General features: G+C 41.5%; 2 protein-coding genes and 1 long non-coding RNA gene across 3 annotated transcripts; 2 read left to right on the top strand and 1 right to left on the bottom strand.

The window, feature by feature from the left end:
• The first annotated feature begins 451 nt into the window (after window positions 1-451).
• mmp2 (matrix metallopeptidase 2) lies at window positions 452-15,738 on the top strand. Its single transcript, XM_040149370.1, has 13 exons — window positions 452-1,696; window positions 1,898-2,124; window positions 3,124-3,272; window positions 4,201-4,329; window positions 5,121-5,294; window positions 6,089-6,262; window positions 7,109-7,282; window positions 7,593-7,748; window positions 7,916-8,042; window positions 12,051-12,187; window positions 12,801-12,960; window positions 13,271-13,380; window positions 14,541-15,738. Exons 1-13 carry the CDS (start codon window positions 1,541-1,543, stop codon window positions 14,642-14,644), a joined length of 1,977 nt encoding a protein of 658 aa, XP_040005304.1. The 5' UTR covers window positions 452-1,540; the 3' UTR covers window positions 14,645-15,738.
• Window positions 15,739-16,695: 957 nt separating this feature from the next.
• lpcat2 (lysophosphatidylcholine acyltransferase 2) lies at window positions 16,696-26,003 on the top strand. The gene is made up of 14 exons (XM_040149496.1): window positions 16,696-16,912; window positions 17,307-17,449; window positions 18,890-19,107; window positions 19,683-19,795; window positions 20,065-20,125; window positions 20,576-20,634; window positions 21,086-21,120; window positions 21,315-21,369; window positions 21,824-21,906; window positions 22,287-22,412; window positions 22,534-22,687; window positions 23,372-23,470; window positions 24,353-24,494; window positions 24,702-26,003. The coding sequence occupies exons 1-14, from the start codon at window positions 16,802-16,804 to the stop codon at window positions 24,878-24,880; spliced, it is 1,578 nt and encodes a 525-aa protein (XP_040005430.1). The 5' UTR covers window positions 16,696-16,801; the 3' UTR covers window positions 24,881-26,003.
• On the bottom strand, window positions 19,707-20,622 carry LOC120802098. The gene is made up of 3 exons (XR_005709188.1): window positions 20,550-20,622; window positions 20,301-20,411; window positions 19,707-19,797 (listed from the first exon to the last, which is right to left on the bottom strand). It is a non-coding gene; the product is annotated as an uncharacterized LOC120802098 (long non-coding RNA).
• Window positions 26,004-26,073: the final 70 nt, after the last annotated feature.

Here is a 26,073-nt window from a genome sequence, read left to right on the forward strand (position 1 = left end):
CTTCGTCAGCAGACATTTCTGCCTCTGAACACTCACAGCCTCTTTTGCTTTTTTTTTCACCTGCACGGAGACCCTTAATTTTCCAAGCTTACGTGCAGAAGTCAGGTGACAGAAATCTCTTCAGTTTAATAAATGGTCTCACGTGGTTGGCAATCACTTACGCCTGCTTCGTTTTGGCGTATGTGTAAGTGCATAGGACTTTGTCAAATAACCGAGATAAATAAATGAGATGTAAGATATGATGACCCCCCACAAAAAAAAACCGGTGCTGCCAGGTTTGTGGTTTTATGGTTACATGGGCTCTTTTCAAGCTGATACCGGGGTGACTTTCCACGTACTGCCACCAGATGTCAACCGAGCACTTGAAATATCTCCCGGCCTGCCTACAGCTGGGCGACGCTTCGGGTCTGGTCACGTGACGCACAGTATGAGGTTCCCGGCAAACATTCAGTCTCTTATCTGCAGAAGCCAAGTCGATCGAAACGAGTCCCCCGGTTCCCCGTGAGGATCGTGGCGCCCAGACGAGGAAGGAAAAGCGATGGGTCCGGCTTGGGCATGAACCACAGGCAGCGTTTCGCCCCAGCAAGATGAGGCCGGCGTCATTGTGACTTTGGGACCTGGCTGTGCCTGCAGGGGGAATAGTAAAAACACATGCGTAGCAGGGGGTGAAGTAAACACGGACACAGAAATAAACAGATGGTGCAAGATAGAGGCAACACCCACTTCTTGTTATTATAAAGTCATGTACAAACAGTGGCTGGGACACAAAAACAGAAGCAAGTTTGTAGGCCATCGCTTTATTCTCAGTACCTCTGAGTTCTAGAAAAACGTTTTGACGTAAAAGAGGTAAATGGCACATTTTGCAAAACGCGTCAGTACGAAGTCAGTCGCCGTGCTCACCTCTCCTCGTGCATGTTACAGCCTCTCTGAGGGGCTACAATCCTGCAAAGTGGCCATTTCGTCAAAACACACACAGCGCAGTATGACGCTGAAAGAGGCAGACAAGATCTGACCTCAGGGCTGATTCTCGATGACAGGTTTACCAAGTGCTGAACTGGTTCACGTGAACGGGGAGCAGAAGAAAGAAGTAGTGTCTTATTATTTGAATTACTTGACGAGGTCAGTACATATACAGGTTTTGTGTACATCAGATAGCAGCAGTCAGCTGTCATGTCCGGGCACCATGGTCTTTAATCCTTGAAGCTCTTCCTTTATCCGTTCGTGGCTTCCAGTAAAAACAAGAGGGAGTGAGAAATCCAAGCATATGAGTAAGCATGAAATTATCCCAATGTTTGCGGGCTCCCCCGCTCCTCTCTCCCAACCTGGAGACTGCGCAGAAAGCGTCGGGGAAAAGTGCATGTGCAAGCAGAACTGAGAAAGTTCATAGAGCCGAGGTGCAGGATGTCCCGTTGAGGAGAAGAAAAAAAAAAAAAAAAAAAGCCTCCAGAGGAGCAGAGGCAACACAAGCTGACGGACTGGAAGGATCGCAAGCCGGAGTGAACGGCATTTACCCCACTTAAGACACTGTTAACGTGGAAAAATGGGTTTTCCGACGATATTTAGTTGTCGTCGGGTTGTTCTCAAATTGTTTTTAGTTCAGTTCATCGTCTTTCATGCAACATATGCCGCCCCTTCGCCTATTATCAGGTTTCCTGGAGACGATACTACCCCCAAAACAGACAAAGAAGTTGCTCTGGTAAGTTTATTGGTCGTTTTTCCTAAAACTATGTCTAAGTGGGTCAGTCAGGTGGGAATGAACAGTTTTTACTTCTGAAGTATAGGAACTGATCTGCTGGGGAACAGTTTGTGCATTATTTATTTATTTATGTATTGGACCACTTTAATAGAAATCCTGTAAGAGAGTTGAACCATCTGCATGTCTGTTTTTCTCTTTTAGCACTATCTGAATAAGTTTTATGGATGCCCGCAAGACAGATGCAACCTTATGGTGCTCAAGGACACCCTGAAGAAAATGCAAAAGTTCTTTTCTCTGCAAGAAACCGGAGAGATCGATGCCAAAACTGTGGAGATCATGAAAAAGCCCCGCTGTGGCGTCCCAGATGTGGCCAATTACAACTTCTTCCACAGGAAACCCATGTGGCAGAATAAAGACATCACCTACAGGTCAGAGAAATAACATTATCCGCACATTACTGAAGAGACATTGGATTATCCTGCACTTTAAGTGTTCAAGTGAATCCCTGCAAGGGGCATTTTATGATGGGAGTGGGTTCCAATTCATTCTGACAATCTAATGCTATCATGGGCGTGTTTAACGGTATGGCCCATAAAAAAGGTAATAACATTACAAATAGACCCAATACTATAGATACATTTCATGTCAGACAAAGGTAAAATAACTTTATCCCCACTGGACTACAGCCCATAAATCAAACCATAAGTATTGACTACTACTAGTCAATCCATTATAACACGACAGTCTTTCAGTTTGAATCTAATTCCCAAAGCAGTGCTTGACGAGTGCACAAAAGTAAAAATTCAAGGCCAGAGTCTGTTTGCTTTGAGAGATGGACCACAGCTTGGCCCCGCCTGACCCCCCCCCCCCCCTTTCCTCAACCCCCAGTCCACCCCACCCCCATCCACACAGCCGCGAAGCGCTTGCATCTTGTGTCTTGCTAATAGCAACATTCCTACACAGTATGTGTCAGGTCTTTTGTTTCTGTTCTGTTTGAGCTTTACAAAAGTGTGGAATTGGTTTATTTATATCAGCCGTTTTGTGTGCCCTGATCATTCCAGCCCGTCTGCCTGTATGTTTGTAAGGAAGACTGCAGGCCAAAGACAATAACAACCAAAAGATCTTAGACTGTTGTTAGGAAAAGGGCCGTGTAGACAGGCATAATACAGAGTTTGTGGTTGAACATTGTTTCAGGAAGCATTTTCACCAGATGACTCACTCACTGTTATTGGCTGGCTTTAGCTAGATTATTTTCCATGATCTTAAGCAGAGAGAGAGATCTAGTTATAGGTCTATGTATCTTTCACAATGTGACACCGAAAGACTATCCTGATCACACTGGCTTTTTGTCTCTAAGGTGAGTTTGGTCTGAGTTTTCCCTGCCTGTCTTGGTTTAGAATGAAAGATGCCCTCTGTTTTCTCTCTAGAATTCTGGGATACACTCCTGATCTGGATGAGGAAGTCATAAATGATGCTTTCTTCAGAGCCTTCAAAGTATGGAGTGATGTCACCCCACTCGAATTCACCCGCATCATGGATGGAGAGGCTGACATCATGATTAATTTTGGCCGCAATGGTATGCAATGTAGAGTATATAGATACTTGCGATATTTTTCGAAATGCCGTACTTAAAAGACAGCTGCAGTGAGACTACATGCCTGCAACTCAAATCTCAGTATCAAATTCATTTTATTTTATAGCAAAATGACCCCATGTGACCTCAAAAAGACCCTGCTTACTCTAACTGTCACATTCTGATCTCTTGTCTTGGGGTATGCAACGGTAGTGAATGCTCTTGAGAGTTCTTTCAGATCTCAGCGAAATTTGATGGGGCCTTAATGGGGCAGAAGGATGGGATGAATTCTCAGGTTAAAATTCAAAAATTAAAATTAAGGTTTTCTCCACAAGGATGATTTTAGACTCTAATAACCAATCTATGATTAGGTGAAGTTGCCTTCCTAGACGCCAAGTTTAGAAACGATTGAACAGAAGTTCAGTGCCTCGTTGACTAATGGTGAAGGAGCAATAACACATGTTACTACAGTGACTCTGCGCCCTGCCAACCAATATGTTAGGAACAATTTATAAAATAAAGAGAACTGTGGCTGTAACACTGGTCATTCCAGTCTTTCCAGTTAAAACAACCATCTGAAATTTTTTCACACGGTTAGAATATCACTCTGTTTAGCCTTAGCTGACCCTGTCGAGAAGGAATTCAGCAGTTATCATGGCACACAAACAGAAACCAGCCACCTCAGAAGATTCGAACTGTTGTTTTAGCAAGAAAAATATTTGATGTTTTAATAAATACAGAAATGTCACACCATGTTCAAAATATTTCCCCACTCTTATAATTAGTATTTTCTCTTTAAAACAACTTCTTGTGCCACTTTCTGACTTTTACTAGCTAGCTAAAAGCTGTACCGGTTGTTGCCCGTTGAAAAAAAGAAAATGACTTCTGAGATTTCTCTTGATTCGTTAATATTGAATGATGTCTTTAACAGAGCATGGAGATGGTTACCCCTTTGACGGCAAAGATGGCCTCTTGGCTCATGCCTTTGCTCCAGGGCCAGGCATTGGGGGAGACTCCCACTTTGATGATGATGAGCAGTGGACACTGGGAGAGGGCCAAGGTAATGGAGAAACACTATTTACAAAAACGCTAATGTGTATTGCAAAAGCTACACTATTTTTCAGTATAGCGGTTGCAATATAATTTGTATCAGTTTGTCTAGAGACAATTTCAGTCTTTTATTCAGAACAACTTAAAGGGACCTCTATAGTACAGGTGATGTGAATTTATTCAACAGCTTAAGTACATATCAGTTGAGATGATAGGTCACTAATTTTGACATTCATAATATTAGTTTGACTTTTGGATACTTTGTTTTGATTGCCCTAACTTTCTCTGAACTTTCTGGCACTCAAGAAGGCGAATCTCAGCCATCTGGAAGCTGAATAGAAAAAAAATCTCTATTGCCCGCATTTATATCTGCACGCATTGACCCAGATAGTTTTATCTATTTCCCATTATTCAGTTTCATCTTGTCTGAATTTATCACTTGTGCAAAAGTATCTCTCACAACACTTAGAATGAACTCTTTTGTTAGTATATCAGGGCTTTAACAAGATATATACTATTGCTTGTGGTTTACATCAGTATCTTGCTTTTGAACTGCTGACCATTTTTGAGAGTGTACTTTTTAAATTTCTTACCATAGTCTAGGTGGCCACTTGTTTCCATTTAGTTCAAAACAATATCCGAGTTTACTTGGAGGAATTTTAAACTTGCTTGAGTACGTAGTCTCATACTGAACACAGTGTCAGCTTTATATGAATGATAGTAATGCAGTGTGTTAAGGATTTACAGTAAATGAGTTTTAGCATCAACAAGCGATGGCATGATCCTTTATCTTTTCAACAGTGGTGAAGGTGAAGTTTGGCAATGCTGACGGGGAGTTCTGTAAATTCCCCTTTCTGTTCATGGGCACTGAGTACAACAGCTGTACGTCCCAGGGCCGTGAAGACGGCTTCCTGTGGTGCTCCACCACTTACAACTTTGATGAAGACAGCAAATATGGATTCTGTCCTCATGAATGTAAGTTTTTCATGTGGTTCCCCATTATTTTTTTGAAATAACATACTAAATATCTATATAATTTGGCATTGTAATGTTTCTTTACATATTTTTCCTTGGTGTTCGTATAGATTTATATACTTTTGTGGCACCACTTGACCGTAGCAGCATTGTTGTCTTGCCCTACTTTTATCTTTCTGAACCACAAAAAACAAGAAGTAGTTTGGTAAAGAAGCATAGTAATACTCCATATCAGATTATTGCTATATTCAAAGCTGCTCTGCGGATTTTGGACAGAAAGAAAGTAGGTTGGACAGTATGCCAGGAAACGGTTGTTTTTTTGTTTGGAGTGGAGTATAGAATATTTCCTTTCCAAGTTACTGCCCCACTTTCGAACACCGGGCTTTGTCAAACATTTTGTTTATCTGTGTTATGTTGCTGTCCATGGTACTAACATGATCACATGCCTATTACAACAAACTGACAAGGTACACATATTAAGTTGTTTTATATGATGAGAACACAACTGAGGACTGTTCCTGCTGGAGCCGTCTGTTCTGTTAAGCTTTTGCACTGATGTAAAAAAGTTCCTCTCCACCTATTTCCTTAATCATAGTTTATCTTTCTCTCTGAGCACCAGTTTCTTAAATCGTCACTCAGGGGTCAAACGTCTTAGTTGCTTGCATAATCATGTAGGAACTGGAGCATATTCTTTGTAAGCAATTGGAAAAAAATTAAAACGTTTATAATAATATTATTAGGTTGTCAATAATATCTGTAATCTATATCTTTATTGGTTTACCTTTGTTCTACAGTGCTATTCACCCTGGGTGGAAATGCAGAGGGCTCTCCATGTAAGTTCCCCTTCAACTTTCAGGGGGAGAAGTATGACGGATGCACCACTGTGGGCAGGGATGATGGTTACCGCTGGTGTGCTACTACTGAGGACTATGACCGTGACAAAACCTATGGGTTCTGCCCTGAAACTGGTAGGTGGAGTCATATACTGTCTGTTATGTCAGACTATGCTCATCACGTAATAGGATACTTCCTATTCAACTAGGATACAACCAAGTAAAAACTTAGTTTCCTTTTCTGTCCTAGGGATGCTCACACAGTGTATGCATGTATACAGGTGTATACATTGTCTTCAGTTTATGTGTCCCGTTTACGGGCTTGCGTTGGTGCATATAGTGCATCTTACTGTCTGTGTTTATTTTGATACGCACTGTATGTTGCCCTGCCGTGTGCTGGTCTACAGGAATGCTCTAGTTGGAGGTTTTCGGTCTTGCTCGTGGTCTGCTGAATGGCTGTGAAAGTATTTTAATGTGCAGTGGCAGGGCTTATTTTCCATTCTGTCAGTGGGAATGGTTTTAGGGTTGAGGTAGTGTAGTAGGGAGGGAGAGGCAGTGAGATAGACAGGGAGAGGTACAGCCACTGGGACTTTCATCTGGTTCTAATTGATTTGGAATGTAGCTTTGTTGTAAAGCCTTGTGTGATCGCTTGTGCTGAATATGAAATGATTTTTTTCTTTAATACAGCACAAAACCAGTCTTGCCAAATTGAAAATGATGTCTTTGAAAGAAAATCAGTTTGGGCGGGTGCTTTTTGGTTTTGTGCCCAGTGGATTAGTTATTGATGTTGTGTGCGGTGTGCCAGCTGCTTTCATGATGTTGTTTTCAACATCATCTGCATTGATTTCACAATATAATCCATCCAAACTGCTCTGCAGGAAAATTTTTGGCATACAAATGAGTTTGTAAGACAGTGAGATGAAATAAGTTCACTGCACTGCACTTCACTTTTACAGTTTTACTATTTGTTTATCCCTCCAGCCATGTCAACAGTGGGAGGAAACGCAGAAGGAAGTCCTTGTGTCTTCCCCTTCACCTTCCTGGGTGACAACTATGAATCCTGCACCTCATCTGGACGCAGCGATGGCAAGATGTGGTGTGCTACCACCAGGAGCTATGATGATGACCGCAAATGGGGTTTCTGTCCTGACCAAGGTATGAAGGCATCGGCCAGTAGAATTTGTGGACAGTTCCTGCTGTAGTTGTGGGAATAGCAGCCAAGTGGATTTCCCACAAAGGACAAAGAAATGGATGCCAGACAGTTTAGATAATTACAAAAGCTACGTAATAGTTACCCATAATTGTTTAGACAACTGTCAGTCAGAATTGAGGGAACTGATGTTCTATTTATTGTGTAAGTGCTTAAAAGTTAAGTCATCATACTTATTTAATCTGACTTTTTCAACCTTTGTCAACCAAATGCATTGTCTCTGATGTGAAGATTCTCTGTGTCACGTGTTTTCAGGCTACAGTTTGTTCCTGGTAGCAGCCCATGAGTTTGGTCATGCCCTTGGCTTGGAGCACTCTCAGGACCCCGGAGCATTGATGGCCCCCATTTACACCTTCACTAAAGACTTCAGACTTTCTCATGATGACATCAAAGGCATCCAGGAGCTCTACGGTGAGATTAAATGTCATGTGTGACTAGTTTCTTGGATAGCGATTAAGTCTAATAGGAGAACAAAAAAAGTGTGTTTTCCTTATTAAAAGTCAGTAAAGATTAATGTAATATGAGTGTGTAATTACTCCCTCAAAGATGAAACACTCTGGTAAATCTCTCAAAATCAGGTGTGTCGACTGACAAGCCTCTGCCTCCAACTCACGGTCCAGTCACTCCAATGGACATCTGTAAGGAGCCCGTTGTCTTTGATGCTGTAGCACAAATCAGAGGAGAGACCTTCTTCTTCAAGGACAGGTAATCACATCATACAGGAAGTCCTAATATCGTTTTGACACTAAATACTTCACCAAGTGTGCATATGGCACAGTAAGACCAATTGTGGAAGGGGCACTAACAAGTAATCCATCCAAATTCAAAGCTCTTGATCACGTTGTTTGAATGCGCTAGCTGCAATATTTTCATTAGCTCCGTGTTGACTCTCTCAGAACTTGCAAGCACTGCCAAAGTCTGGCTGAATTTCCTGTCTGTGATCTATGGGAAGAACGACAAACAAAACCCAATAGCCTACTTCTGGCTTTATGACTTGTGTGAGTGAAAAAAAAGCAGCCTACACAAGTTGGATTTCGTTATAATTTTCCCACAAACAATCAGCAATTTGATATGAAGTTTCCTGTTAATTATTATTTCTCCTATTGCAGTCTTGTGCCACTTGAAGATTGTGGTTTAGATGCTTGTTTCATGATGTGACAATTACTAAGCGGGAAAAACAAACTATTCCTCTACGCATGCAGTGACAACCAAAGTAGTCATCAGTAATAAACACAGTCTACAGTCCACTCCTCCACCGGCGCCAGTGAATCCAAAGTCTTGTAAGATTACCGTGTCTACTGGCAGACCCTGAGTAGAAGAGGAGTTTCATGAAGTGCTGTGGTTTGGTCGAGAAGTCTTTGTGAGTCAGTACATTTTCCCTGTACGACGGTGAACATTTTCAAAAACAGCCGAAGTTTGTTACAGTCAAATTCTCATGAGGGTCACTTAAAACAAAAACAATAATGTGGGAAAAAGGAACTGATAGAAAACACAAATAGCAATCTTGTTAGTTATGATGTTTTAACCCCTTCTAGATGTGCTGTGTTATGTCAACTCCTTGAAATTTTAATGTTAACAGAGCTATATATCTGTCATGACCATTTTGAAATATCGTCCAAAGTAAACAAGCCAGCAGACCTCTATACCTAAGAGTGTAGTCTTTCAGTTTGCCTGGTCTTCCTCCCCTGAGAAGTTGGACTTAGAAACTGGGAGAAAGAAGCCACAATCCTGCTCACAAATCCTGCTTTAATACAGAATTACTTTTCACCTTGCTGTGCTTCTTTTCCACACATTCGCAGTGATCAACAGAGCAGCACATGAACTCACAGGGTGCTTTGTGGACCATGAAACTTTGGCCTAGTTGTTGGAAATCAAGCTGATTCAAAACTTTATTCTCTTTGAAGCTTCAGGCTGAGTAACAACTATGAAAAAGGATGATAAACATACCTGATCACCATCTGTGTTGTCCTATGACTATTAACTATGACATAAAGATGCAAAGATTACATTTAGATACTTTTGAGGTATCAGTAGATGTTATATTCAATATATTCCCTGTGTTCTCTTTGAATGATGGTTATCTGCAGCTTGGCCTATTTCAGCCAATATTTAAACTATCATAATCTATTGCAATGGTTTGTTCAACAGCTCACTGTCTTTGTTAGCTCTCGTGTGTAATCATAAGGCTTTGTACTTTATGATATTTTCAAGAAGTTATTAATTTGAAATGCGTTGAATTTCAGTTAATATGTGAAAATGTGTCAGTGCTCGAGAAAATGAGCCACTTATCTAAAGGCGAGGGAGAGAAATTGAGGACAGAGTTCTCTCAAGTCACTGAAGTGAACGTACAGTACTGTAGAACTTTCCAAAGTCTGAGATAAGTAAAGTTTCAGTGTGGGCCTGTTGTTGTGAGCCATGTCAGGCTAGTAAGCTAAGGAGCTGTGGTACAAGCTAAGCTTTATAGCTTCAGAGAAAGAGCAGTGCCCCGTGGGCCCCAGGGATAATGCTCACTTGACTCTTCCATTGTACAAGTGGGATCCTTCCTCTTCTCCTGACTTAACAAAATTTATAATGCAGGACAAATCTTGACATGATGCAATGAGCAATGCTTGTAGCATTCCCTTAGCTCAGCAATTAAAGTGTGTCTGTCTGTCTGGAGGCTTAAAGAGAAGGCATTTTTAAAGTCAGTCTCACAGAAACATTTTGTCCAACCTACTAATTAGGCTCCTTGTGTGTTTACGTCTGTATTTTTAAAGAACAGATATTCAAAGAGGTAACGCATGCTTATGTGCTTGTGTTGTAGCATGTATCATGTAGCACTAGGCAGAGGCAGTTTGCAATATACATCATTTCCTATTGTTGTAATCCTTAAGATTCCAGTCCTGGTTGATCTGGCAACACACATGGTTTCGATGATAACAGAAATTGCAGTTTAATACTATAACAAGCACTCGTTCAGCGTCCGCTCTGTCAGAAATACATCAAGAGAGCAACGGGTGTATTCTTTCACAATACAACCCAAAAAACTAATGCTGTTTTAATTAAGAAGTCAGTCAAGAATAATTGCAACCACAATCTGATTTCATACTGCACATGATGCAGGTATTTTTGCACACAACAGCAGATTACAGTAAAGTTGGTTACCTTGCTCAGGAGTTGGAGTTGTGAAGCCGCTGACAAAAACTGGCAAAAATGACCATTGTCTGACATAGCGTTTCGTGGGGCTGCTTCAAAAATAGTCATGATAAAAGACACCTTTTTTGGCTAGTTGAACACTTTTATTATGAAGCAGTGACAGTAGGACATTTTCCAATTGCATTAGCAGTAATTTAATACATCTCCAGTGGTGTGAAGAAAGGTGAACAGTAAACAGTGAAGCTGTTATCAATAACATCAAATTGAACTGAATTGCATGCATGCATTGTTTTCCTGTGAATCGCTCGTGTGTAGATGGGCAATCTGAATCTAGTACATAGAGTCCTGAGAACACGCTGTCAAGTGCCAGTCGGCCTCTCCACCAAACTAGCCACCAAAACAACAAGGAGACAAAGAGGAGATACTGTATATATATCTAGTGTTTGCATGTCTTAGTCCATTCATGGAAAATCCCATACTTAACACACACAGCCATTTTCAATTTTTTCCCATTTTCAAGGCATCTCATGATTTAGATATTTGAAGGTTTCCTAACGTAAAACTTGTCTGAGATGAAGAATCAATTAAAGTGAGCAAAATTTTTGTCAGACTTACATTATCGCTGCATCGTAATGCAGTGCAGACCTTTAACATCAACCTGTATTAGCACACGGGTAGAGCATTATTTTGATAACAATAAAGGCAGGATGAATAAATTACTACTTGAAGATTTGAAGTCTCAGCAATTATATAGTTATACAGTACAAAAAAGAACCTGGAAACCAATAGCTGCCTGAAAGGTAAGACCAAAAATTGAAAACACATTAAAAAATCTAAAACATTATCAGTGCTTTGGAAAAATCTCTTTCTAACCTAATCTAATCTCTTTCTATTGTGTAAGTCTGTCCTCATAACCATCCACTAAGCCAGATATATTTTTGCCTTTTTATTCAATAGATACGAGAAGAAAAGACAGAGGGAGGAAAGGATAACATTAAAGATGTGATACGAACTTATAGCACTCTGGATATTGTTGGTACATGGCATAAATTTAGCAAACTGATACACAAGAACACAGCTTAAATAATGCAATTTATAGACGATTCGTTCAGATTGGAAAATGTCTCCTATTCCATCCTGACAAATGTATACAAAACTTTGTGTATGTCGTATGTATATATACTATTCATGTATGTAAAGTTTTAGTCTCATCTTCATTTTATCATTATCACAACTCATCTTTGCAATAAGTAGATCTTTTCCTATTTAAAAAATAGGTCAGTGGAAAAAAATTTGGGAAGCTGCTGTTGTTGTGCAGCTGTGTATTGGAAATCCGGGCAAGATGGGTCTTGTTCCGCTGGCGTCTGCAGCCTTAGACCTAACGAGAACCAGATGCTCATGAATCAGGCCATTGTGGCCGGCTCAGCCAGTGAAGCACTTGCACTAACCCCCCCCCCCTCACACACACACTCCCCACCTCCTCATCAACCCCCTCTGCCCCTCTTTCACTCTCATGCGCATTTCATCCCCAACTCATCTACCTTACGATTGCTCAGCCACTCATTCTGTGTCTGACAGGTTCCTGTTCAGGTCAGTCAACTTCAGAAGCAAGCCCAACGGCCCTCTGCTTGTGGCCACCTACTGGCCTGACCTGCCTTCCAAGATAGATGCTGCCTATGAAAACCCAGTGGATGAAAAAACAGTCTTCTTCTCAGGTATGCTGGAGAAGACAAGTAACTGTGAAGAAACAGCTGATTTAAACCTTGCTCAGTGTTAATGTCCTATTCCATGAACTGTGCACCCTGTTCACATCATCCCTGTGCCACTAATGAACAGACAGTTCCACTTCTATGAGTAATGAAGAAGGGACTTCACTTTTTTTTACCATTTGGATGTTTTTCCCTTAACGGTCAAGCATTTCTACGAACTGAAACATTAGGAGAAGCAGGAATGTTGGCTGAGCACTCTTATGTGCGGTGTGCACTCTAGGGACACTTGAGATATTCCACCATAGTTATTAGTGGTTTATGATGCGTTCCTTGCATTTTACCGATATGACAATCTTCCTGAATACTGATGAGATTTACATAATATATTTGTCAGCTTTGAAGACATTAGCAGCAGAGCTGGTTTGGCTATAGGTGTAGACTTACTACCCTGAATAGTTAATGCATGATTTCATACTGATGATGTTATATATTTGGTCAGTAGGTTTTTAGGAATACGGGATAAAATCTTGTTTTAACAGTGTTGAAAAAGTTACTTTCCATCAGTCTTCAATTTTATTTTAGCCACGGTTCTACTTTTCTACTTACTTTTTACTTCCAGGCAACGAGATGTGGGTCTACAAAGCAGATGAGTTGGAGAGGGGTTACCCCAAGAGGCTCTCCAGCCTTGACCTTCCCACTGACCTGCAGCAAATCGATGCTGCCTTCAACTTTAGGAAGAACAGAAAGACTTATCTATTTGCTGGGGACAAATTCTGGAGGTAAATTTTGCAACCATTTGTGAGCCTAAAACCCTTGTTTGACATAACCTAGCTTGTGCTATTGGTATCGTCACTTCTTATCGCAGTACGTCAGGCTACATGTGGGTCTAGTTAGGGTCTGGTGTAACCTAAACTGTATTGTAAACCACAACAGCCCTGTTAGCCCTTGCACAACATGTGAGTTCATAGTGTTGACAACTAACTCTTTTATTTCCATAGAAAAGTATGAGTGGTGAGTGTGTTTTTGTGTATTTGAGGGAATTCTGAGACACTCATTAAAGGATGCACTTTTGCTTTCACATCTGTACAGATACGATGAAGATAAGAAGAAAATGGACCCTGGCTTCCCCAAACTTGTTGCTGATTCATGGAATGGCATCCCAGACGGCATGGACTCTGCCTTCAGTCTTAATGGCATTGGTAAAAAAAAATGTTTTATTTCTTCATAATTTGTGAATGAAGAGGCTCTGTATGATTTGAAGAGGCAAACTTTTACCAGAGGCTAGCAGAACAAGTTGGTAACAATGCTCACAATGACAGTGACACATAGAGGGTATAAATTTTACACCATGAAACAAATGCTACATCAATATAGCCGCTAGTCACAAGAAGAGATGACAAGTATTGTGCAAAAATCGACTAACAGTGATCACTGCTCTGGTTATAAATCGAAAAGAGACAAAATAGCAAAGTCATCAAGGGGGTCTTTAAGTTGAGCTGAGGGAAAAGAGTTTTTGTGGTGGCCAGACTGGCTTTCCTTCTGGTGAGATTGCAGACAAATCCAGTCAGCTCTATCAGCGAGGCTGGCACTGTGCCTCTGTCAATACAAAATTCTCATATCCCAGAACCCAGCAAGCAGTGATGATGCCATCAAGCCAGAAGGGAACTGTTTAGAGGAACTGACTACACGAGGAGCATAAGAAGTAAAACAGGCCAAAGGGGGTAGTTCTGTGGTTATGGAGTCATCTGTGGTCTGATGTGGTAGAAGGAGACAGTCAGTGGGAGAGCAGTTGCTTTATATCTCTTACTCATTGCTAGAATTTGCTGTGAATGAATAACACGTGACATGTTACATTCGCTTTGCTTGTAAGTGCGCGGGGCATTGGCAGTGCAAGAAATCCAGTCTATTGCGGTGTATTTTAGGCATGATACTGGTAAACTTCCTCTGAGACTGTCACTGTCAGCCATGTATCCTTGGGGTTAGAAGTGGTATGTAGATTTTTGTCTATGGCAAGCAGCCAGGGATTTTTCCATTACTGCTCACCTAACATACACACAGTACTGTAAGCATCACATAGCCCCTTCCCCACTCATTGAACAAACACATTTATATAAAGAAAGTCTGTTCCCCTCCACAGAGGTGCCTGTGTATGCTTCCTGATTAGCATAATTCAGAGAGAGGGAGGCCCAAGGCCTGATTGAGACTGATTACACTGTTAGTCTATATGCTTTTTTAGCTTGATCATTTTACTGTTACAAGGTAGTTTTCCCCTTGTTTTACACAAACTATTTTTATGCCGTGGAAGACTGACTTCAGCAAATATATTGAACACAGTGTGCATTGTGCTTATTTTTAACAGATTACAGCTACTTCTTCAAAGGCAACCACTATTTCAAACTGGAAGACAACAGCTTGAAGATTGTCAAGCTGGGCGAAATCACAAAGGACTGGCTCGGTTGTTGAGCATTTCCAAAATGTCTCGCAACTTGCTAATTCCTGTAATGACGTCTGGCCTCATGAGGACATTGCTATAGTATCGTACACAATTTGAGGTCGCTGCAGTGCACACTGTTGTAAGTTTTTATCCTGGCAACTATGCACGCTTCTGTGGGAGACATGTGCCTTCCAGCCTGTATAACCAGCCTCCAGCTTTGTAGAAAGGCACCTCGGGACCTTCTACACAGGCTGAACAAAGGCAACTGGATATTTGCTATATTACTGTGTGATATTGGCATTGTATTTGTTATGCTGATGCAGATTTATTACAACATGTACCCCCTGTTTTAGTGTTTTATAGTTTTTTTTTTTTTTTTTTTTTTTTTTTAAAAACTCAGACATCAGGTATGTCCACACTGCATTGAACGCAGTGCTATACTGTGCTGTGAGATATTGCCGTTTTATGCAAATTTGATTCTGAAAGGCTGTTTTACACCATATGAGATGTTGGCTTAGAATGACTTCTATGTCTGTTGTACTAAGTGCAGTTTTATAAATGTATCAGTTTTAATTAATTAATATTCTCATTGTTGTGCAATACATTTGAAAAAATGAATTTGCACAATGTGTCTGACCGAAAATGGTGCTTTAGAGATTGCTTTTTGCATATAGTCCTAAATATATATACATGTATATACACAACTTATATTCAGTCTAACTATGTCTGATGGGACTACTTAGTATCCTCTGAATGTCAGAAGGTAGTATTCGCAGGCACACATTATTCTTCATTTGGTTAGCACTTTTTATAGGACTATACAAGGGATCTGCACAATATGGTGACCAAATTATTGTCATGGCAACTCCATGTTGCAGTTCCCTACACTAATGGTACAGAGAGATTAAAGGCACAGGTTGCCTCTAGAGGCTGTATAGGTTTGCTGCATGATGGAATCATGACTAGAGTACCGCAGTAGTATTGTTTAATAATCTTTTTTTGTTTGTTTGTTTTATATTCTCTTTTCTGTCTTGGGTTTTAGCAGTACAGTCATTGTGTTTTGTGTTGTTTTTAATGCTTGTGCACTTTGTTACTGTCATCAATAAAGATGAAAGATGGTCAATATAATGTGGATCGGTGAAAAAACAGGAGGAGCTCGGCGACTATAGCAACCACATACTGAATAACAGTGGTGGGAAAAAGGTTTCAAATTGTTTTCTTACAGCAAGAGCAGCAATACCCCGGTGCAAAAGTATTCTGTTACAAGTAAAAGTCCTGCATTCAAGTAATTAGTCGGTATTAACAGCACAAATGTACTTGTTTCCAAAGGAAAAGGAATGCATGTAGAATGGCCCCTGTAAGTGACATATTTGTATGTCATTTGAATATTTACTCACTAACTCATTCTGAAAATGCCTAAATTAAAGTACGGGTACCTCAGAGCTGTACAGTACTCGAGTACACGTCCTTGATCTCCATCCCTGCTAAGTAACAGCTCCTTGGAGGAGAGTCGGGGTCTGCTTTGCAGGGCATGACCAAATGAGATTGGCTATGAAACGGCGCCATCTCGCGGGCTCCTGCGAGAGCTTGTAAACAAACATGTTCGCACACCACATTTATTCTCTTAATTTTCGGTGCTCGTTCGACACCTGGGCATCATCTGGAGCGGTGCCTTCGGACCCACACGAATGTTCTGCACGGGCGTGTGAAGTCTACGCGTTTCCGGATCAGCGATCTGTCCGGTCCGTGTCGGGACCCCCTCGCGCCCCCCTCTCATCTGGTTCGTAGTATCTCTGAGAGCGAAGTCCAGCGGCGTGACGGCATCCTTCCGACGTTCGTGTTGAGGGTGCACAGGCCGCGGAGACCGATGGGAATTCGCCGGCCGACGGGCCAGAGAGAAAGAAAAAAGAAAGAAAGAAAGAAAAACAAAAAAAAAACACGCACAGATACACACCGATCGGACTCGACCTCTCGCTGCAAGCACGTTGGAGGTGGAGCTTCCGTCGGCGGCACGACGCCGCAGTCGCCGGTAGGTGTCTTGCGCTCGCCGGTGCGCTCGTCCGACAAGCGGAGACATGAGAGCGCACGGCCCTCGTTGAGGAAGTCAGAGGGCAACACAACGGCGCCTAGACCACGACGACGACGACGACCACGTTCCTGCCCGTGTCCTCGCTCCCTGGACTGCGATGCCCCCGCAACGAGTGTTCGCCCTGCCGAGGCAGCAGTCTCTGCTCCTGCCCGCGGTCATCAACCCCTTTGTGCAGGACACAAAACTAACCAAAGCCGCTCTAACGAAAGTGAGTATGGTATTTCAGTTCAGTGGTCATGTAAAGGCGACCTTTTCAGGGATATAGTCGTCGCCCATGGAAGCACGGCGAACGCTGCAGGGCTTCGTCCGATGCGTGAGTTTTACACCCGCAGGTTCCTGTGCAACCAGGGCCTATAATCTTCTCCAAAGAGGCTTTCACCCTCGGCTTGTAATGCCTCGTTACATGCAGCACAAACAATGAGGGCCGTTGAGGGCTTTCTAGAAAGCTGTCCAGTGATGTGGATTTACACACTGGTGCCTATCTCTGCTCTGTGGAATGTCAAAAGCCAAGGTGTAGTTCACTCTGACAGCAGTGTCCCCTTCATGGCCTGGGCCTACCCTTGACTGATGGTGTATCTGCCTGTGTGCCCCTCTCCGCGCAGTGTGTCCTCCTGGGGATCTTCCTGGTCCCGCTCCGCGCCGTCCTGATAGCCCTGGTTCTCATGGTGACTTGGCTGGTGGCTGTCATAATAACCTTCAAGCATCCTCTGAAAGGAGCCGTGGAGCCGATGACGGGCTGGAGACGGTAACTAGGGCACAGACACCGTCCCGCTGCGCTAAAGCCTCCCACAGAGCTGCCTGGGCCGCAGGGGGACACGGTCCCAGGCTGCCATCAAAGGCCTTGGCCTTTTGGATATCAGACACACTTGATCACATTCACAGAAACTTTAAATTGCTTAAAAACGTAGCACAAAGTATGAATCTTTGTCTGCGGTTTTGATTACGTGCACATTAAACTAAATTCTTTAACGTGGTTGCTCAAGTTAAGTGAGTTTGGCTTAATACAAGTAACAATTACCTAGGCTAGGGCATCAGAAACCTTCCTGGACATAGTTTTTTTCTTTCTTTTTTTTTTAACTTACTTCGGCCAGTTATAACATTGTCACCATATTTCAAACTTAACCTACAAAGACGAAGTTGTCCTTTTTAGCACGTAAGCTATCCCATTCAGTGTATTTAAACATTAACCACTGGTGAAGAAATGAATTATGATTCAGCAAACAAGCATTTATTTTCACTATATTAATTCTACTAAAGCGAGAAGTAGCAGAATCAATGTGTTTGCTGGCTTCATAAACTGGACATTTAAACACAGCGAAGGTAGCATAATCTCAACACAGTAGTTCCTTGCCTGACTTGAAGAATGTGCATCTGCTTTGCACTTCTGCCAGATCATGCTACTCTAGATCGTATCTTCACCGTAAGCATTACTTCAGTTCAGTTCCCCTCAGTTCTCGGAAAAGAAAGAGGAATGCTCCTTGCCCAGTGAGCTATGATAGAATGGTAGCCGTGCATACAGACCAGTATATTTTGGACCTGTGTTAGACAGGTGGTGAAAAACTCCAAATGCAAGTCCGTGTTGTTTAGTGCCTTCTGCATATTTAAGCAGGCAATATATTATTCACTATAATTTTATAAGCGGATGGTACATCCGGATGGTGATGATTCTTTATGTTTGTGTAAGACGCTTCCTACTCTCAAGACTGCTTTCTGTGGCATTAAGCCTCCCGCCCCATTGATCGGAAAGATTATTGCAGCTCTAAATGTTCGTAGGTTTATAGGTTCGCAGTGCCCCGGTCTAAAGTACACTATGACTTCCTACCCTCTCTCTAGATTATGAGGAAGTAACTAGTATTAGAAAAAGTGTGTGCAATTGTGGGGATAGAGAAAAGTACAAAATTGTGCAAAACTTCCTGTTACTAGTCCACTTGTTAAAAATAACACTGACGCTTTGGCCCCTGTCACATAACAGTCCGGCGGGTGATTGTGATTAAAACAAAAAAATTCTGCAGAAACATGCTGGAGGAACATCTAAAGTACTTTATCAAACAAAAGTATGAGTTTGGATTTTATGCATTTCTTAATTAGTTCATGCCTTGCACTGCTCACATGCTACACGTTTATTTTTCCACACTTTACGTAATCTCGTGAATACCATCATATACAATGCTGCGCCCATCCCCAGGTTCATGTGTCGGAGGATGATGGCTGCCTTGGGGAGGGCTTACTTTTTCTGCATGGGCTTCAGAGTGGTGGTCAAGGGCAAGCAGGTCAGCAGCAGCGAGGCCCCCATCCTGGCTGTAGCCCCCCACTCCACCTTTTTTGATGGGATTGTGTGCATTGTTGCAGGCCTGCCCTCCACCGTCTCCCGCGTCGAGAACCTGGCTACGCCCATCTTTGGCAGTGAGACACTTTTTTTTTTTTTTTTATTTGCTCTGTTTTTTCAGTACAGGGAAATCAGCTCGCATGTGTTTGTGGGGGCTGTTTTGTTCTCTCAACCTCCAGTACGTGGGTGTGTAAAAATACACAGAAGTGTGAAATTTCTGTCATGTGGTTAATTTTTTCTTTCGCTTCATCTGAGTGTACAGTCTTTATCTTATGCCGCGTATAGCATACCATTCATTTCAACACTTTGGAAATTCCATTGACATAAACCCTTGTCCATCAGATATCATAACTTTTACAATTGTGCTTTGTAATGTAAGAGTGTGCTGAGGACATGACAAATATGAGCTATTTCATCCATCTTTTTGATAGGAGTGACGCACAGCACTTTTTTCATTTAACAAGTGTCACATAATGCTGATGTCATCCGTAGGTGACTGCCCTGCTCTGTTTAATGCTTACAAAACCATGCAATTAACCAAGGCCTGTATGTTAAATAACCAGTGAAAAATATGACAGAAAACAATCCGTTTTTCCTCTTCTATCTGTGTACGGTACGTTAATGTGCAGTATGCGTTTGGCTCTCTCTGAAGGGTTTGTGCGCTGTCTCCAGCCAGTGCTGGTGTCCAGAAAGGACCCAGACTCACGGAAGAATACGATCCAGGAGATTGAATCCAGAGCCAAGTCAGGAGGCCGCTGGCCACAGGTCTGTTACAACACACCAAAGAAAACATCCACATGGACTATCAGCTCTGACGTCTGTACAGCTGCTGAGAAAACTTTGAGCTCGTCAGCTGAGAAAATTCTTTAATACTTTTACAGAATCAGCCAAAATGAATACATTGTCAATCCAAACACAAGTACTGTTTTCCATAAACATGCTTTGCATAGTGGTGACAGTAGAATATCATTGCCTACTTGACAGAAGTAATTAAACGTGATTTTAACATTTACCAATGACGCTTTGTTCCTCAGGTTCTGATATTTCCAGAGGGAACATGTACAAATCGCTCATGTCTCATCACTTTCAAACAAGGTAAGTTATAACATTCAAACTCAATGTGATGTAATGTAGTAAATAGTAGTCTTTTGCAACAAAGCATACTAAAGATAAGGAAAATGATAACAGATAAATGAAAAAAAAAACAAAAGTATTTACTAACACTTTCATCTGTTGCTTATAGCACATTTAGCATTTCCACTTAACTTACATCAAATCCACTGAGCAAAAAGGCCACACAACAGAAAGAAGACTTGATATACTGCACAGCTCCATTCATTCACTGTGTGATGGTCTTGTTGTTAAGTCCACGAAACTCGATCTGAGTGATGCGAGAGAACAGCAATGTCAGTTTTGTAAAGTCCCGCAGTTGTACACCTTTTCAGCTTGCCTTCATTTGGAAGGAGATATTGCAATTGACATGTTTTTTTTTTTTGTTGGTTTTTATTTTTTTTCATACCGTGTGTTCCAAACCCCCCCGTCTAGGTGCCTTTATCCCAGGAGTCCCTGTGCAGCCTGTGCTGTTGAGGTATCCCAGCAAACTGGTGAGTGATTGTGATGCAACATTAGTATATTTCACCCCACATCTTGAGAGCCAAATACTGTTTGTTGACCGCCACGCTGTACTCTGATAGTTTACACAAAAGATAAATACACAGAGGCGGAGCCATACATGAATGATTGTTAGGATATACACACTAATCGGTCGCGAATTTAACTCCTACCAAGCAAAATGCATGGATTGTCCGTAAACCAAATCTAAGCAACTTTTAGGTAATGTTATCATCCTCTTACTGTATATTTCAGTTGTTTACTTTTGCTGACTGAATCACTGACAGACGTTTGAGTGAAATCATTCACAACGACAAACTGATAGCAAGACTAGAAGCTGAACTGTATCACAAACCTACTAGCCACCGTGTAGCTGTCTCATCCCACTGTTAATGTTTTATGAAGCTTTATGTATTCCCCTCTTTTTTTTTTTTTTTACTCCAGGATACAGTGACCTGGACTTGGCAGGGTTTCCACTCGTAAGGATGCTTTCTACGGTTGTGCATCTTGCGCTGTTTCTCACGTTTCACCTGTAGTATGCATGTTTGTTGAATGTGGTGTCTGCTGCTGCTTTTTCTTAGACGATAAACACTACTAAAACACGGAAACGTTGCGTTTCACTGCGAAAGCTTTTGGTACTAGTGAATCGAAACCTTGCTTGTATTGTGTGCAGGAAGACACTGCTGCTTCTAACGCTGTGCCAGTTGTACACCACAGTGGAGATAGAGGTAACACGCATTCTGTTTTCCTATTATCTTGACCAAAATCTTTCTTGTTCTCTCAGATCTTGAAAAGTGGTTTTACAACATTGATAAACATAAACATTATTTACAAAAAACTTTTAATGTGAAGAAATTGTACATTAAGAAGCATTTTTATGTTATATTTCATTCATTGTCGTTTATGTGTGAAACTCAGTGTGAACTCCAGTGGGTGTACACAGCACCTTGTTGTGAAATCTTATTAAATTATTTGAGCTTTACTGGTAGTATCAGTGCCACTTCCTGCTGTCACTGCTGAAATATAGTTGGATTTTATGCTGTGCTCGAAGGTACTATATCAACTGAAGGAGGGGATGTGTTTTCTGCAGGAGGGGATTTGGTTTCCACGCCAAGGTTTAGGAGTTTGCTTTCTGCTTGACCTTTCTTGTGACCTTTTTTATGTGTCTGCTCTGTTTTCCAGTTCCTGCCGCCGCATATCCCTACAGAAGAGGAGAAGAAAAGCCCGGCCCTGTTTGCCAGCAGAGTGCGGGAAAGTATGGCCCAGTAAGTAAAGTCATTGGTCTTAAGTGCACATTCCATTGTCGAGCATGCAGTCGAATAAAGTAAAATAGAAAAGCAAAAGTATATATGCTTATAGAAGTGGTAAATACAATGTTAAACACATATGTACATGTGAGCTGATGAGAAAATGAAGAGAGGTGAGAGAATGCTGTTTAACATGATGGCCAAAATTTAAATTAAAACCAATAATTCTGCTTTTTTCGCAGACATTAGGAATTAAGTAGTGTACAGTAAGTTTGGTTATTGCATTCCTCTGATCGGTCTGAGCTTTTGCATACCTTCCTGGCCTGCTGCGTCCGGCTCGTTACAAGCATCACAAGCGTTTGAGCTGAAAACTGCATGCGCGAACTGTCTGTTTACAGTGCTTTGGGAGTTCCAGTAACCGACCACACGTATGAGGACTGCCGCCTGATGATCTCAGCTGGCGAACTAACACTGCCCATGGAGGCCGGCCTGGTTGAGTTCACTAAAATTAGCCGCAAACTCCAGTAAGAACATCTGACTTAAGTACACTGTCAGGCAGGGAAAATTAAGACTGAAGATGCCTTTTTTTATTACTTAATTTTTTTGATACTGTTCAGTATGACTCATTCTACCCTGCTCACTCAGTCTGAAGTGGGACAATGTGAAAAAAGAGCTGGAGGGCTTTGCAGCCATGGCCAGCTCCTGTAAGGGAGGACGGATCACCATTGCAGAGTTTGCCGGATTCCTGAAGCTACCTGTCAGCCCGGCCCTTGAGGAGCTGTTTGAACTGTTTGACAGGGTGAGACACATGTACTGTACGTAAAATATTTTCCTGCCTAATAGTCTTTATAAGAACACAGAAAGTTAGACCACTGAATAATACCATTAGAAATGACCAACTAAATACTAAAGTTCCTTTTGTTGACACACAGCCAGGCTGCTGGAATTCATCTTATTTCCGTAAGAAATTGGCCCCAACACTACACACATGATACACACCATAAACGTAATGCCTGACAACGTAATTTCTAATAATCTTAGTATTCAGTTTACAGAATCATGGTCACATTACATCACCGCATATCATGTGTACCAATGAAAGTAAAATACAGGGGGAATCATACTGTGGATTCAGGATTTATATCCCCTGGAAGGGGAAACTATGATCAAAGCAGTTTGGCCTCTTTCCTTGGTGGGTCTGCCAGAAGTCTGAGTGGGAAGAGAGGATGGAAGCATAAAAACAGCCTCTAACATGCATTTCAATGAGTAAAAAAGAAAAAGAATCCAGTGTTAGAGAATTTCCATTTATAGCAATCACTCATGCTTTTGTCTCTTATAACATGTTACCTTTTAAATTCCCAGTACTCCCTTCAACATTAAACACTTGATATTAGACAAATGTGTGTTTGTAGACCATAAAGGGTAAAGGACTATCCATCATAATAATCAAGCCTTTTGTTGCTGTCACTTTCACCCCGTCTAGAACGGAGATGGCACCATAGACTTCAGAGAGTACGTTATCGGTGTGACCATCTTGTGTCGACCAGCCAACACTGAAGATGTTCTTCAGATGGCTTTCCAGGTAGGACAGAAATATGCTGGTACTGCTCTGCTTCGACTAGGGTTTGAAGGAAAATACAGTACTATATTTGAATGTGCAACTTTACAGAGACACAGGCGTGTATGTGGTGGTATCCACTTTTCCCGGGTTAATCAGGCTAGTACTACCTAAACTTCTTTAGGAGTCTTATGCCTCTGAAAACAGCCTGAATTCTTCAAGGCACGTATTCGGCACTGTATCGGAAATGTTTCCACATTCATCATGCTGATTACACAGAATCATGCATTTCCTGCTGATTTTCTCTTTTTTTTTATTGCTGAATCTTTTTTAGACTGGATTGTATCACTCTATTCTAGGGAAACATTGGTTTTACCAGGTAAAATACACAATGTTGAGGTGCTGCAACAAGAACCTGTGACAAATTACGTGTATATCTACAGTACATGTAATGTTTACTTTTTATACTAAATATAGAGAGTATAACAATATTAATATTGCAATAAATATTTAACAAGTAGATTTCAAAAAGTATAAAATTTAAGCTAAATTACTCAGCACTAGCTTAAGTTGATATTAGCAGACAGTAGCAGTACGACTGTAGGAAGAACAGAGGCAGCACTCAGAGAGGCTCAGTTAATGTCAAGTTAACAATGTTATCTGTTGGGGAGAGCAAGGAGTCCTTTTGCTGGCCATAAGGTCAAATGTGGTTTTGGACAAACAGATCTGGTGTTAATGTAATGTGACTGAAAAGCAAAAATGAATTTCCCCAATTTTATGCAGGCTTTTGTCTCACCCACCCACCCATATTCACACCTTTAAATAACATCTGTTTTTTTTTTACCGAACATGCAAACGCTTGAAAGGCAAATACAAATTTATCCCTTGCTGTCCTCTCTCATGCAGCTCTTTGACACAGACGAGGATGAGAAAATCACCCGAGAGGAATTTACTGCTCTGCTGCGCTCCGCTCTGGGTGTGTCAGATCTAAACATGACCAAGCTCTTCAAGGAGATTGATGCTGACGGCTCTGGCTTCATCACCTTCAGTGAGTAGACGCTGCTTTAAGACAAAGGTCTAATGCCAAGCTACATTTTGGTCTTTTAGTCTCCTTTTGTATTTCCACCAGGATATTATAGAATGGCAACATTTGCAGTAAATGGATGCATAGTATTTAATCAGTATTAATTTATACTTCCCTTATGCCAAGCTGAACTGTATTCTAATGCTTTCCCCGGTGCTTGTCATTCTTCAGGTGAATTTCAAGCCTTCGCCATGACCCACCCGGAGTACGCCAAGCTCTTCACCACCTACCTGGAATTTCAGAGATATCAAGCAATCCAGGAGGCGAGTTCAAGTGATCTGGAACTGGCTTGTCAGAACAGTTCATGGGACGAACAGGAAGACAGCTCCTCTGACAAGAAAGATGACTGAGACATGCGACCACCGTAAACCCTGCTTGACTGCACTGAGAGACACAAAACTGTATTCAATGCACTGAGAAGGAAAAGGCAGTGTCCTGCAACTTCTAGCAAATTCCTGTCGTCTGCTACAGCAGAGCCATATTATAGGTCATGTGCTTGCCTTTGTATAAACGTGGTTTTTAGAGGGCTTCTATTCCCAATTTTAGTGCCTTATAGAGATTTTAAAGAACAGCTCCCCAAGTCACCGCCCAACAAACGTCTTATTGCAGACAATTTCCACCTGTAAAGTTTTGTGTGTGCGTGCGCTTTGGTTATGTATCCATTAGAAAAAGAAAAAGAAAAAAGAAAAACAAATGAAAAGCTAGTCACGTGGCAAGAATATGTCAGAAAAGCCGTCAGTGTTTTAGTTAAATGTCTGAACCCTGCAGGCTTTGGAGTTCTTATGTTAGTGACAGTGATTTATGATATTCTTAAATATTTTCTCCAGATAACCGTAAACTGCCTCACCGTGTTCTTGACTGGGATAAACATTTCATTGAGCCTAGATTTGCTTGGATCTTAGATGAACACAGCTTTGTCTCCCTTCTCCTCCTGTCTTTGTGTTCCTCTGTAAATGATTGGCGAAATTGCCAGACCAACACCTTTTTAAATATAAGCAAAGAGTCCTTGTGCTTCTGTGTTGCCGTATAATTAGTGTACTGTAAGCTGTATCAAGATCTCTCCAATCTGGCAACGTGCAGATGTTCTGTATTGAAGTTATATCTACCAGAGCACACATGCTGTGTATTACACTTTTTTCCAGCGCTCAGGGACACAGACCTTGTAAGGCGGCTGTATAATTAGCCAGAGGTTTGCTTTGCATGTGTATCTATTTGCATTTCTACTGAAGATTGTTGTGCTGAGGCAGCAGCACATCTACGCAGCTTTAAGTTTACTAAAGCAAATCAACCATTGAAAATAGGGCAATTTGTGAGCAAAAAGGCAACAGTGCTTCTTCACCACAGCATATTCCAGTGGGGTAGGCTTTCAGATTAATTAGCAGCACTGTTATTTATTTAGCAGGGTGGATTGCAATTATGTGATTCTTTTTTTTTTCTCTTTTTTGTTAACTCTGCAAAGTTTGCTTTTTGAAATAAAACAAGAATTTAATTTTAACTCTTGCCTGACTTGTGTTTTTTATATGCACCACTGAGGAAACTTGTA

This window comes from Xiphias gladius, chromosome 1 (genome assembly GCF_016859285.1).
Source record: "Xiphias gladius isolate SHS-SW01 ecotype Sanya breed wild chromosome 1, ASM1685928v1, whole genome shotgun sequence".
Classification (NCBI taxonomy): Eukaryota; Metazoa; Chordata; class Actinopteri; order Istiophoriformes; family Xiphiidae; genus Xiphias; species Xiphias gladius.